General features: G+C 38.0%; 1 protein-coding gene across 1 annotated transcript in view; it reads right to left on the minus strand.

Moving 5' to 3' along the window:
- Window positions 1–5,278: 5,278 nt before the first annotated feature.
- LOC130436761 (ALK tyrosine kinase receptor-like) overlaps window positions 5,279–13,371 on the minus strand; it is a 157,795-nt gene continuing 149,702 nt past the window's right edge. Inside the window, exon 4 of the mRNA XM_056767705.1 lies at window positions 5,279–5,641. Coding sequence (XP_056623683.1) covers window positions 5,279–5,641 — 363 coding nt within the window. The remainder of the gene's footprint in view (window positions 5,642–13,371) is intronic.

A 13,371-nucleotide genomic window follows, 5' to 3' on the forward strand; every position in this document is an offset into this window, starting at 1 on the left:
ACTATAGCATATATTATGATAATATAAATTAGGGGTGACCAAACAGTCATAATCAAATGTAGGGTATCTCATGGCACACCTATTAAATAGAAAATCAGGGAAAAAAACACATTCACATCCTTTACTTTTTTTTCTTGTCACAAATTAATTAGTTTAATTGCAATATCAAAATACTTTATTGTAGGCCTGCACAATTATGGCACACTTGATTATTAAACAATATCCATAGTTGGATTTAGTTTGCAATTTAGTTTATTTCTATCCTATGAGTCCTAATAAATGCAATTTCAACAATTTCTAAAGTGCTTATTTTAGAAAGAACGCTGCTATCTCACATAACACAGCGAAGAAGTCCCTGAATAGAGTAAATAATTGATTGTCGAGCGATCGATGTCCATCACCACAGCCATGGACAGCACCTGGCAACATGGGACGTGCGAAAGTTACCTGTTGTTAAGGTGTACCTTAAGAGTCTTCTTAGTGCTTAAAGAGACAACGTTATCAGGAAACGCAGTCTTGATCTTTTAAATGGTTAACCAAAATGGTCCATGTTCAATCTGAATGATTCCAGTAGCATAAGGACTGAATCATTTGTAACACTTACAAAACACTTTGCACATAAACCAGTAATGGATTCTTGGCCAGACAGAGCACAAAACTGATGATGAGGACCCAAATGATGAGGAACGTTGACCTACAATCCGTCACACAAAAGAATAAAATACAATCATCACACTCATGCAATGAAATACCTGTATAATTTGAAATTGCAATGATGTTTGGAATGATAAGCCACCTTCCAATTTGAAAATATTATAATGATTTTTATCAAATTAATAACATTTTATGGTTTTGTTGTTCAAAGAATGTTTTGCAAATGTACAAAAACCACACACCTCTCATACTTTAATTCCATGCATTTGTTTACCCCTGACTCTCCTTGTTCTCTTTGAACAAGGCAGGAAGAGAGAGTATGGAGTTTGGAAACAAGACAATCTTCTCTTTTTATTACAGTAACGGCAACAAGTTGTCCTAGAATGGTACAAAATCCATGTAAGATCACTTCTGATTTGACATCTACAGCTTTGATTTGCTTCAACACAGAAAGAAAAGACGGTTTAAAGTCTGTTAAGGCTTAAGGGAAACTGAAAGAATGAAGGGGGTTTTAATTGTACCACCCATAAAAGCAAGCCAAAAAAAAGCAAATTGATGATACCCGCACATATAACTTTTAGTCTAGATTTATAAAATATTAACCCAACGTCAAAACATGAACACCTAGGTTCTGAGAAAGACATGTATAAAAGCATAACTGGACCAATAAATTATTTGGTGAGAGGCCTACTGCATGGCTGAATATAATTATTACAAATTTAGTATAAAGAATAATTGAAACGTTGTCCATATGGTATACAATCATTGAGTGTTTACTTATTTGTCTCTGCATGTGGTTCTGCCAAGCCTTTAGAATATATTAAGGTACACAAATTCATCATTAACTGCTTGCTTATTAAAATGCATATTGGTTGTATTTGTTTGTATAAAGCACATATCAATGCCTTGTTCTGCATTGCCTTATTCTACATCCCTTAATCCTACCTAATACCTAAACTTAAAAACTACCTTATAAGCAGTAATAAGGAGTTTACTGAAGCAAATGTTGTAGTTACTATTTAGTAAATAGTGAAATTTAGTCCCTATTCTAAACTGTAATGAATAACAAATAAATTAAACACAGTTTGCATCTGTGTTAACTCTGTCAAATTTTTTTTGAGGCTATGTATACTAAATAGATAAAGTTGTTGCGGCATGATAGATCACTACATCATAATTTGAACAGAAACTCTAATCCATGGATCCACAACCAAACATAAACTTAAAAAAATTAAGCACTCTAACCTTAATAAAAGCTCATAATGATACCATCTGGAAAGACTAAACTACTTCTCATGCAGAACGATGGTACATTAGCTGTGAAATCTTCTGGAAGAGATAAGTGTCTCACGAAGCAGTCAGTAACAAGCTTTGTTTGACCAATAATGGAGTTTCCACTTCACTAGTGGCTGTCAGCCAAAAATCGAAAGATAATCAGACTCGATGATTTAATATTCGCACTACACGTAAACACCATCAACACTGTGCACGCTCACAACACACACTGACTAACACGGACTAAAACAAGGTCAAAAGACATACAGTAGGATATTCACACTAATTGGACAAAGTGCAGACGTAGGTTTAATTACATGAACATTAGGGATAATGAGGGTCTTATTTTCTTCTTTGTAAGGGACGCTGTAGCTGTAATTAGAGCTTATCGTCATATTTATCTTCCGCTGTGGTGTGGCAGGCAGACATGTTTGTCAATTTGGGTGCTAGCAGTTGTAGTTAAGCACTGGAAAAAGAAGGCCCTACCATGGATCATCATTGCCCAAAAGTGTTATGGTAAATGATAGCTGTAGTTTTGTTTGTTATGCAACTTAAGAGTTGAACTCTGTTCCACATCCAATGCTATTTTACTGCACATAACATTTTGTTATATATGTGACCCTGCCAGGGAAATACAGGCTCAGTCTCAGAATCTAATTATCAGAGCATCAAAGTTTGATTTAATCTTTGATATGACATGATTCAGTCAGGATATCAAGGTCATATTTTCAGCGAACATTGTCGAAAACACAAAGAAATTGACTTGTCTGGTAGTTCACAGGCAGGTTCACAAATGCCTTAGACTCAGCCTCACACATCACGCCCATGGAGCGTTGGCTAAACCTCTGATGCATGAGGTACACTTTTCTGGAAACACTTCAGCACGTTCAAAGTCGTCACCTGAGTGGTCGAATTTCACAGGATTTCCAGGAGACGTACGTGTGTATACCAATTTGCTGTTGCGGGAATGTTTCCACGCCTCTAAACATGACGCGGCACTTCAGTGTATTCAATGTTGTCATCCAATAGTTTATATTTTACAGGATTTCCGGAAAAAATGCATGTCGCCTTCTTAGCGGTACGCTGGGAAGCAACTCAAAGTCATCCGATTGAAGAAAAAATATGTTTTGTTTACATAGGTCACAATGAGTATTCATCTAGATGAACTAAATGCTGGATTCTTAAAAGTATGCAAGAACTTATTGCTGCATTCTTTGCAGTATTGTAGTATGCAAGGTTCACTGCATAAACTCATAAACTTTGTTGTAAACTTTTGAGACGTTTGTGAATGCACATCGGTAATTTACTGTGGCAACATTTCTACATCTTTAAACATGATTTGTTGCTTTAACTGTCAGTCATATGGACTCTTCAAAGATATTCAAAGTGGCCATGGTTCCTAGACCTTCACTCTAAAGCCCTATTCGCAAAGAATTGTATTTTATTGTAGGGTGACCATATGAGTCATTTCTCCCGGAAGCGCCCTTGCCAGGATTCGGATGCGTCTTCCGCGAGTCGCATTTGTCAACCGCATACGTCATCAAGGTTTTCACATTTCAAAAAAGCATTATAAAATAAAAATTTAACATCGCTTAAGACGTATAATAATTGTAGTCATTCTTACCTTGAAATATAACAGCTGCCTTTATAAAATAAAACCTGAAATAATAAACCTCGATGACGTATGCGGTCGACAAATGCAACTCACAGAAGACGCATCCGAATCCTGGCAAGGACGCGTCCGGGAAAAATGGCTCATATGGTCACCCTATGATATTGGGACCTTGTGTGAGTTAGAAATTTCCTTCCCACATCTGTATTTCATTTGCCACATTCACAGGATAAGTGAAGCCTGTAATTTAACTCAAATTTACAAACTTATTTCCCGTATGTGATGGCAAGACTTTGCGTGTAGATTGTATAGCCTATAGTTGTATGGTGTTAAATGATATATGACCATACCTCAGCATTTGATACCCGTGATCGCGAAACGGACATAAGATCACTGCTAAGGCGGATCTCAAAAATTACGAGAGTTTCCATGATAAGTAAACAAAAGGGAGACTCCAAGCCAAAACGACAGTGTTGGCAAGTATGCATATTATCCAACACCCAAAGTAATATCAAAGCACTTTAAAAAAGCCTCCATTATTCGCAAACGGTGGAAAAAACCTTGAAAAATGATATATGAGTCCATCAAATCACAGAGATGCCGTTTCGCTCAGGACTAATATTATCAAAGGACCTCTGAGTTCGTCAAAATATTGTAGGTCATTTGTGGGGGAATTTTTTCTTGACAAATTACAGACATGGCCGATTCGCATGGGATAAAGATAACAGACAACCTCTGCAATTTTTACAAATGAATAGAGGTCCCCAGGTAATACTAATCCAGTGCGAATAGGTCTTAAGAGTCTGGCTAAGCAAGACTACAAATGCCTAGTCTAAACCTGCCAGTCAATTTGACAGGTGAATTGTTTAGTGTTTCAAAACAGAGTCATGACTAAAAGGAGACATTTAACAATTACACATAACAAGGCCTCATATAAAAATGTAATTGATAACTAGACAATAGTCCAGGCAAAATCTATTAGCCATTGATAAACTAAGCATTCACTGAATTAGGAGCTGGTAAAAAAAAGTTTGCAGTGTTTAAAGGTTTTTGTGGAAGCTGCCATGAACTGAGAGAATAGATTGAAATCTTGCTTGTTAAATATCATAATTATATTTGCATAGCCTGTTAGCAAGCTACATATAAACATGTACTGCAAGTTTCTATAATGTTTATACATGTGAGCTTGCAAAAGCATGCTATATTATGATCTATAACATTTCTTTGAGAATATAATGGGTAAATGTGTTTCCCTTTCTGTTGTTGGGTCGAACCGATAGATGGCGTTCGTCATGAGAACCAACTTCTGACTAGTTTAGAAAAGGCCAAAGAAATTGGCAAATTAAATTTGCATGCCAGACTCCGCCCCCAGATATCCGGGTATAAAAGGGAGATGGCGTGCTGCATTTATTCTCCTTATGTTGTTCAGAGCCTTCACACATGATTGACTTCGAGACTTCAAACTCTACGCCGAATTACTTCTGAAATCCTACGATGTGGTGCAACGTCGCTTCCTGCAGTGACTTCCCCTGGGCGTCTCTGTAGTTCCAGAAGTTTTCAAGTTTTTTCTCTAATAGAGCTAATTTCTCCAGCCTGGCATCTCCCTCTATTTTCGTGGGTGCAACACACTCATCGAGGAGGGGGATGGAGACGTTGTCTGCCTCAAGTGTTGGGTTTCCAGCACGCTGAGGCAGCCTTTATGGATTCGTCCTGCACGCACTACGGGTGGATGAAGATTTAGACGTTGCGTTCACGGGTGGCTGTGTTCCCATGGGACCTTGCCACCACCTCGTCTGCTTCCCGTTCTGAGACAGCAGTGGCTACGGCCCTTCCGTCCGCTATGACGAGCAGCGAGGTTGATATGAGGATTACAGTGAGCATTAATCCGTTAGCCACTGGCTCGCTGATCGCTGCACTTCGTCTGGCTCGTCTGACCATTCCCCAAGAGACGGTCCCACCGTCTTCTTTCTCATCCACGTATTTGGAAACGGTGCTTGATGATATGTCCCTTGCAGCATCGGAGGGTGACTTACTGGCATCTGACTCCAACGATTCCTCGGAGCTTTCTTCGTTGGGGGGTCGAGCCCAGGAGAAGTGGAGCTAACATACCATTAGTCCTTAGCAGAGGGTTTATTACTAAACCAAGATCATGGTGTACAAATCTTATGTTAGTACTTTACCATAACAAAGAGATATGGAACATGGTGGTCTGCTATTCGAAAAGTTTTTGGAGTAAAATATGCCATGCACCATTGCAGCTGGATTCATGAATATGTTAATCATTAAATGTTTACATGATCTATTACTATATAATAAATCTTATCACAAAGGATAGGAAACATGAAACACGTAGGCAACATGTGGGCATGTAAGGTGTTCTGATATAAATATTATTAAACGTTTGCACGTATATGCTTTTTGCCCAAAATCCCAGTGTGACCACCATCTGTATATTGAAAAATGGTGGTTGGCTTTTCTGCAGCAACAAATGGGAAATTTAAGATACAGAAAAATGGATGGAGTTAAGTCCAAAAATTCCTGGAGGAAAACACGCTGCAATCTGCTTCAGCAATGGTATTTGGGTAAATAATCCATCTTCTGGAGGAACTATACCATAGAGCAACAGCCATGCTAAAGAGACTGAAAACTGAAAATAAAGGTTTATTTCCTTGAGTGATGAAAAACAAGAATTAAAAGTTCCATGAATTTCAAGAGCTAATTTTACCAAATGCTCTCTTTTGATAAAAATTATTCAACCTCCATCAGAAGATTGAGATCTGTGATATCAGCTGTCTTTCTCTATGAGATCTTTTGGTGGAAATGGCTCCTATGGGCATTTCTGTCTTCAGTGCATCCAGTAAATTGCAAATTTAATATAGTACAAGACAACAAAGTCCGCACACATGTTTTAGTTTCCTCAATTTTTGTACAGGGATCTTGCTTTTATCTATTGATATTTTATTGCTACTGTGATTTCAACAGATGCCACTAAAACAAAAGTAGTGCTTTTTCCACTGTATCTTTCACTTAGTGAATTGAAGATTTTAATAAAACAATTTTTAAAAATTAAGTACACTGTAAGTGAAAATAGCAAAACATTTAAATAAATGCATCATTTGAGTGTTCTAAAGGATTTATAGTGATTTGTTTACAGTCTTTTTACATTTTTTTTATGTCATTTGGATCACAAAATGGACAAATTATCCAATGAAGGTCACAATAAGGGTGCGTTATTATCTATATTATTTTTATGAAAATACCTCCCTTTTTTAACGTTTATTGATCGTATTATGTTTTGTACATTTATCATGGGATCTAGAAAAAATCACAAACTGCTTTCAACACAGCATATTCACAGGAGTTTGAACTCAACCTATGTTTCCATGGATACATGCGCTTTCCGTGCCTGCTATACCTGGCCAAGTAATTCAATAGAGAGAAACTGCAGATGCACTTCAATACACAATCAGTAGAAAATTATCAAAAGCATTTTGAAGTACTCCTTTGAAAACTAGAGGTACAGGTAACCCTACATAACGTAACATTTGGGGATTAAAGAGACAAGCCATAGTCTCTGTTCTTTGGTCTTCCATTTTGGGGGACTGTCCAAATAAATAAATAAAAGTATTGTGGGATGTAGTATTTTACAAATTCAATACAAAGAAACTTGGTATGGTTCATTGCCACCTTGCACTGAGTATACCTGAACAGTTTAAGGCTGTGGCTGTATGACAATACAAAACCAGCAGACTACAACCCAGAATCTGTTTAGAAACATGTTCATGGAAACTTGTTTCATGTCACTAAGAACAACTTTTTCATGTTACTCAGCAAGACTTTCAATATACATAACTTGGCATTTATCAATACTTACCTGAGCAGTGACTACGATCAAATCTCACATCAGTTTCAACTCTGAGGATTTGCAGAAGATGCTCTTTGGGGGTTTTTTCTACACAATGTAAACTCCAGGGTATGGGTGCCCAATCCTAGTCCCGAAGGGCCAGTGTCCTTCAGAGTTTAATTCCAACCCTCATCAAACCATCTACCTGTTATTTTCCTGTATGTTTCCTCCAGTGATCCTGAAAACCTTGATTCAGCGATTCAGATGTGTTTGATTAGGTTTGGACTTAAACTCTGCAGGACAATGCCCTTCAGTAACAGGCATACGAAAGTTTCTTGAATCTTTTGTGAAATCTGTCATAGGATTCTCTGGTCATTTCCATGTTAGATTGATAAATGAGGCCCACTGACTTCACTGATCTCTATACGTTTCTGATCATCATCCAAAGGTTTTTTGTCAGTGTTGCTATATTGGGCAGGATGGGCTTTCCAACATTTTTAGCAATGTTTTGGAAAGCAATATATGGATTTTAGTTGTCTCTGCATGCTAAGTTAAGACAGGAGAAAATTTTTAAATATCGAAACGAACTATACACTTCAGCTTTAACTTTAACAGAGCAACGTGGATTGTAACAAAAGCTCCAAAGCTCTTGGTGAATCAGCAGTTTATGATTGGTTCAAGTAATGGCAAATAGAACTATAGGAAAAGTAGTCCTAGTGCCTCGTATGCTATTTTTCTAAGTCTTCTGAAGCTTTGTGTGACAGTCAAAATGTAATTGTTATCCATTCAATTTGATTCTAAAAAATAAGCAACATTATGTGACCGGAGACAAATCCATAGGATAGATTTGAAGCGATATGATGTGCTGTACAATGGTTCTTAAGGAAATGTTTTAAATAGACAATTATCTTTCTCATTTGACTTTGACTTCACTAAACTCTGTTTCCAGATACTGCATTTCTGTAATGTGATTAAATCTTGATACATAAACACTTCTTGTTTCAATTACCACCTCAAACCTATGCTAAGGGATCATTTTGTAGAGGTCATGTGTCCCTGTCAAAATCAGTTTACACAGGTGAAGAGGTGGATCAGGTTCAGCAGAGGGAGCCAGATCCCTGGACACTGCACACCCCTGACTGACACATTCTAATGCAACAACTGATTAATTAAAAAAAATCTCAGATATTGCGTCTCATAGATCAGGAGACTTCTTGATTAAGTATTATCTTAAAACAAATATGTGAACTATTTGATATGAAGTCTTACTGAAATGTCTGAATTTCATTTGCAAACATTGGTATCTTGGCATTTATAAGCACAGTTTGAGATGTCATTAAATTCTCACCTGAAATCCACATGTGAGATTACAAAAGTTCAAATTTACAGAGAAAAATGTGAAAAAAAAGTTTCTTCATTTGCTCACTTAATAATCTCATTGATTTATTTAGGTAAAAACTATTGACATATTAAAGAGATCTATATCATTTTTTCCCTTTGATAAATGACTAAATAAGCAGATGAATAAATAAATGTGTTTGGTGGAAACTTCAATTAGCCGGTTGTTTGTCATGGGCCACTGCCATTCAGGTCTAGTTGCTGAAACCTATTAGAAGTGACGTTTTTTTAATGGTTTCAGAAGTGCAGCTGAGCTGCAATGTATACAATGTTCAGGTTTTACTTGAACTGAGGATTCATATTTTTGGTGCAGGCAGAGGTCATAGACACTCAATGGTACCCCTTTTGATTTGTACAAGTTACATTTCTAACCCTTATTTCCATATGTTGATAGTACAATTGATATAAAGCATAGCATTAAAAGAGAGAGTACAGCCAAAAATTACATTTTGTCATTCTGTATTCACCCTTGCATTATCTTCAACCTGTATTGCGTTCTTGTTTGTGTGTGTGTGTGTTAAATAAAAAAGCTTAGGCAGAATGTTAGTGATGGTCAGGAGCAGTCATGAAAATTTTCTATCTAGATTTTCAAAAAAGGCATACAATTAAAAAAAAAGTTATTTTGAAAGAAAGCAACAAAATAACTATAGTCTTACAATGACCCTCAAAACAGTAATACAACCTAACATTAGACAGTAAGCTTTTATATAACATATAATACACCAATGTTATTACATTTTTAATGAATGAAGGCATGAATGTAACTCTTCAGTATAACTTCTAGTAACATATTTTTTTACGTTCTCCCTGCACTCCGTTTCTCAGAAACGTGTCAGTCTGTCAGACTTATCACCATATGTGCCCCTCGTTGTTGTGGATCAGGACTACAACTGTCATATTATCTGCAAATTTAAGGATATTTTTACTTTTTATGATGTGCGACAGTTTTGTGTTAAAAGAAACTACAAAATGGCAGACAAGCACACACTCTTGTGGGACACCAGATTGACAGGTGACAGCAGTTGCTTTGCAATTCTATTGATGCCTCCATAATCCAACTAGTAAAACCGACAACCAACAATCTGTTCTTCACTATATTTGGTTACTTTAGCAGAAAATCTAATTGACACATTATGCTAGGCAAAGTGACGGTCATGCAGTCCATGGGAAACCTGAGGTCCAGGGGTCCGACAGTCATTATCTTTCTAATATAGCATGACGCTGTATGGTGTTGCTTTCTCTTATAGAAACAAAAACTATGTGCTGTGAACATTATGTTTGTGTATTGTAGATAGGAAACTAACTCTCAGCTCCATGCGTTTTTACCCAACAGGTAAGATTCATAAAGCCGTTAAACGACAGTACTACCCCAGTACATCCCCAACCTAGACTCTTCATGGACTTCTCATACATATTGCATACTCAGGTAGAAAAACAATTAAGGCCTGCAGTGTAGCTGGCCATTTCTTCAATTACACTGACTAAAATTATAAACACAACACTTTTGTTTTTGCCCCCATTTTTCATGAGCTGAACTTAAAGATCTGAGACTTTTTCTATTTACACAAATGGCCTATCTCTCCAATATTCTTCACAAATCTGTGTAAATATGTGTTTGTGAGCACTTCTCCTCGGCCGAGATAATTCATCCACCTCACAGGTGTGGCATATCAAGATGCTGATTAGACAGCATGATTATTGCACAGGTGTGCCTTAGGCTTGGTACAATAAAAGACCACTCTAAAATGTACAGATTTACTCTATTGGGGGATCCGAAAACCAGTCGGTATCTGGGATCCGAAAATCAGTCAGTATCTAGTGTGACTACTATTTGCAACATGCAGTACAACACATCTCATTCGCATAGAGTTGATCAGTTTGTTGATTCGGTGAGTATGATGGCCATGCATGCATTCACATGTTGCATCCCAAAGTAATCGAGAAGGTAACTAAGATGGTATACACACACAGTTTTATTTTTTAAGTGCTAAGGGTAAATTATTCATTCCTAATATAAACAATATTTACATCTGAAACATGAACAAACAAGGGAAAGTAGGGATATTAAGCGGTGCCAAAACAAAGAACTCAGTATAACAAAACACACTCTACTTTATGAAATAATAATTCTAATCTCACTATAAACAAAAACAAGAAACAGAAAAATCTTCTGCGTCCAAGAAGCTCTGACTAATCCCTACTCTTCCGATCCTAAATCAAAACAAAATACAGTGGGTATCACATGCTCCTAACCTTATGTATTTAACAACGAAAACAACCTACATGTAGCAACATGTGTGTCACGTGACATGCTTAACTGTCCACTTCTTTGTACGGCGAGACATAACACATAGGTTGAACTATCAAACCCAAGAGCACACAAAGTTACTTGGCAAATGAGAGTAATCGAGATTCAACAACGAATCAGATATCAATCGTGCATTAAACAAATACTAGCAAGCAGCTAGCAACAAAACTCTCAAACAAAAACCAACAGTTCTCTTGATGGAAATGGCGTCACGCTTTTTAAACGCTGGGAGTGCCACGGGATTTGTTGTCTTGTGAATGACGTCATTGGGATTCCCTGCAGCGAAACCAATAACAAGTGGAGGTTCCAGGAAGACGTCATTCAGAAATTCTCCTGCAGTGGAACCAATGGTAATTTATCCGTCACAGGTTCCTAATCGGAAAGATACAGAAAAACTCACACAACATACACAAGCACGTTACAATTATGCTGCAACATGAGGTGATGGTTGTGGATGAATGGCACAACAATGGGCCTCAGGATCTCGTCACGGTTTCTCTGTGCACTCCAAATTCCACAAGTAAAATGCAACCTGTGTTTGATGGCGATAACTTACGCCTGCCCAACCATAACCCCACCGCACCAAAGGCCACTCGATCCACAACGTGCAAACCGCTCACCCACACTAGGCCATAAACACTGTCTGCCATCTACCCTGTACCATGAAAACCAGGATTCATCCGTGAAGAGAACACCTCTCCAAAATGCCAGGCGCCATCGAATGTGAGCATTTTCTCACTCAAGTCTGTTACGACCACGAAATGCAGTCAGGTCGAGTCCCCGATGAGGAGGACGAGCATGCAGATGAGCTTCCCTGAGACAGTTTCTGACAGTTTGTGCAGAAATTCTTTGGTTATGCAAACCGATTGTTGCAGCAAGTGTCCGGGTGGCTGGTCTTAGACAATCCTGGAGGTAAAGATGCTGAATGTCGAGGTCCTGGTCTGGTGTGGTTCCATGTGGTCTGGGGTTGTGAGGCCGGTTGCACGTACTGCTAAATTCTCTGAAATATCTTTGGAGATGGCTTACATTGTGGTAGATAATTGAACAAACAATTTACAGGTACAGCTCTGGTGGACATTCCTGCCGTCAGCATGCCAATTGCATGCTCCCTCAAAACTTGCGTCATCTGTGGCATTGTGCTATGCGTGGATGGATTATCTCGGCAAAGGAGAACTACTCACTAACACATATTTACACAGATTTGTGAACAATATTTGAGAGAAATTGGCCTTTTGTACACATAAAAACAATCTTAGATCTTTGAATTCAGCTCATGAAACATGGGGGCAAAAACAAAAGTGTTGCTTTTATAAGTTTGGTCAGTGTATATGTTGCGACGGTTAGTTTTGGAACACTTCAGCCTGTGTATTCAATTGAACTGTCATAGTGAAAGCTTTAACTCGTTGTTTTCCTTTACCCAGCTGATGTTGAACTCTCCATTCATGCTTAAAAACCAATGCTCACATTTAAAACATAACAGCATGGATTATGAATAATAATTAGGTGGTGTGACATTTAGCCAATAGTTATGATTAATGAATGTCAGGTAAGTGGGCACTAGCTGAATTGGAATTACAACTGATTATTGTAAATTAAATCATTCAATAGATGGAAAACGTGATGGCTTAGCATGGGTCTCTTTGTGGTCTTAACGGAATAGCCTGGTTCAAGCTTTGAGTGTCAAGAATTTGGGCAGGCTTCTTTTACAAAAACAATGGGATACCCGGTCTGGGGTGGAAGAGCTTGTGTGGCTTCTAGAAAGCCCAGATCTGACCCACATTAAATACCTTTAGAATACATTTTAAAACCCGCTGTGAGCCAAGCCCCACTGCCTGACCTCACTGATGGTCTTGTATCTGAAAGGCGGCAAATCTCTACAGCCATGTTGGGGAATATGTTAGTGAATAGCCTTCTCAGATGACTGGAAGACAGGCAGAGCAACATTAGTAGGCTTAAAGCAATAGTGCTAGACAGTGAAGAGATGGGAGTGGTTTTCAGGGAAACCTGTTTTTATTTTTGCAATTCCACTTGGTGGAACCACGCTAGTGGTGCAGGTATTACAGAATGCACCTCTAATGATTTGTTTACAGACTGGAATTTTGGACTGGAATACAGACGCTTAAGTGATGGTTTGTTTTCTTCCGTTATGGAACTAAGCAAATTCTTCTGTCTCAGCAGGGCTCTATTCCAGTTATCCTCTCCACCACCTGTTCTCTGGGAACGCTGCATGAAAAGATCCCTGAATCCAAAACCGGTGTGGAATTAATGTCCTGCGACTAT

Source organism: Triplophysa dalaica, chromosome 15 (genome assembly GCF_015846415.1).
Source record: "Triplophysa dalaica isolate WHDGS20190420 chromosome 15, ASM1584641v1, whole genome shotgun sequence".
NCBI classification, from domain to species: Eukaryota; Metazoa; Chordata; class Actinopteri; order Cypriniformes; family Nemacheilidae; genus Triplophysa; species Triplophysa dalaica.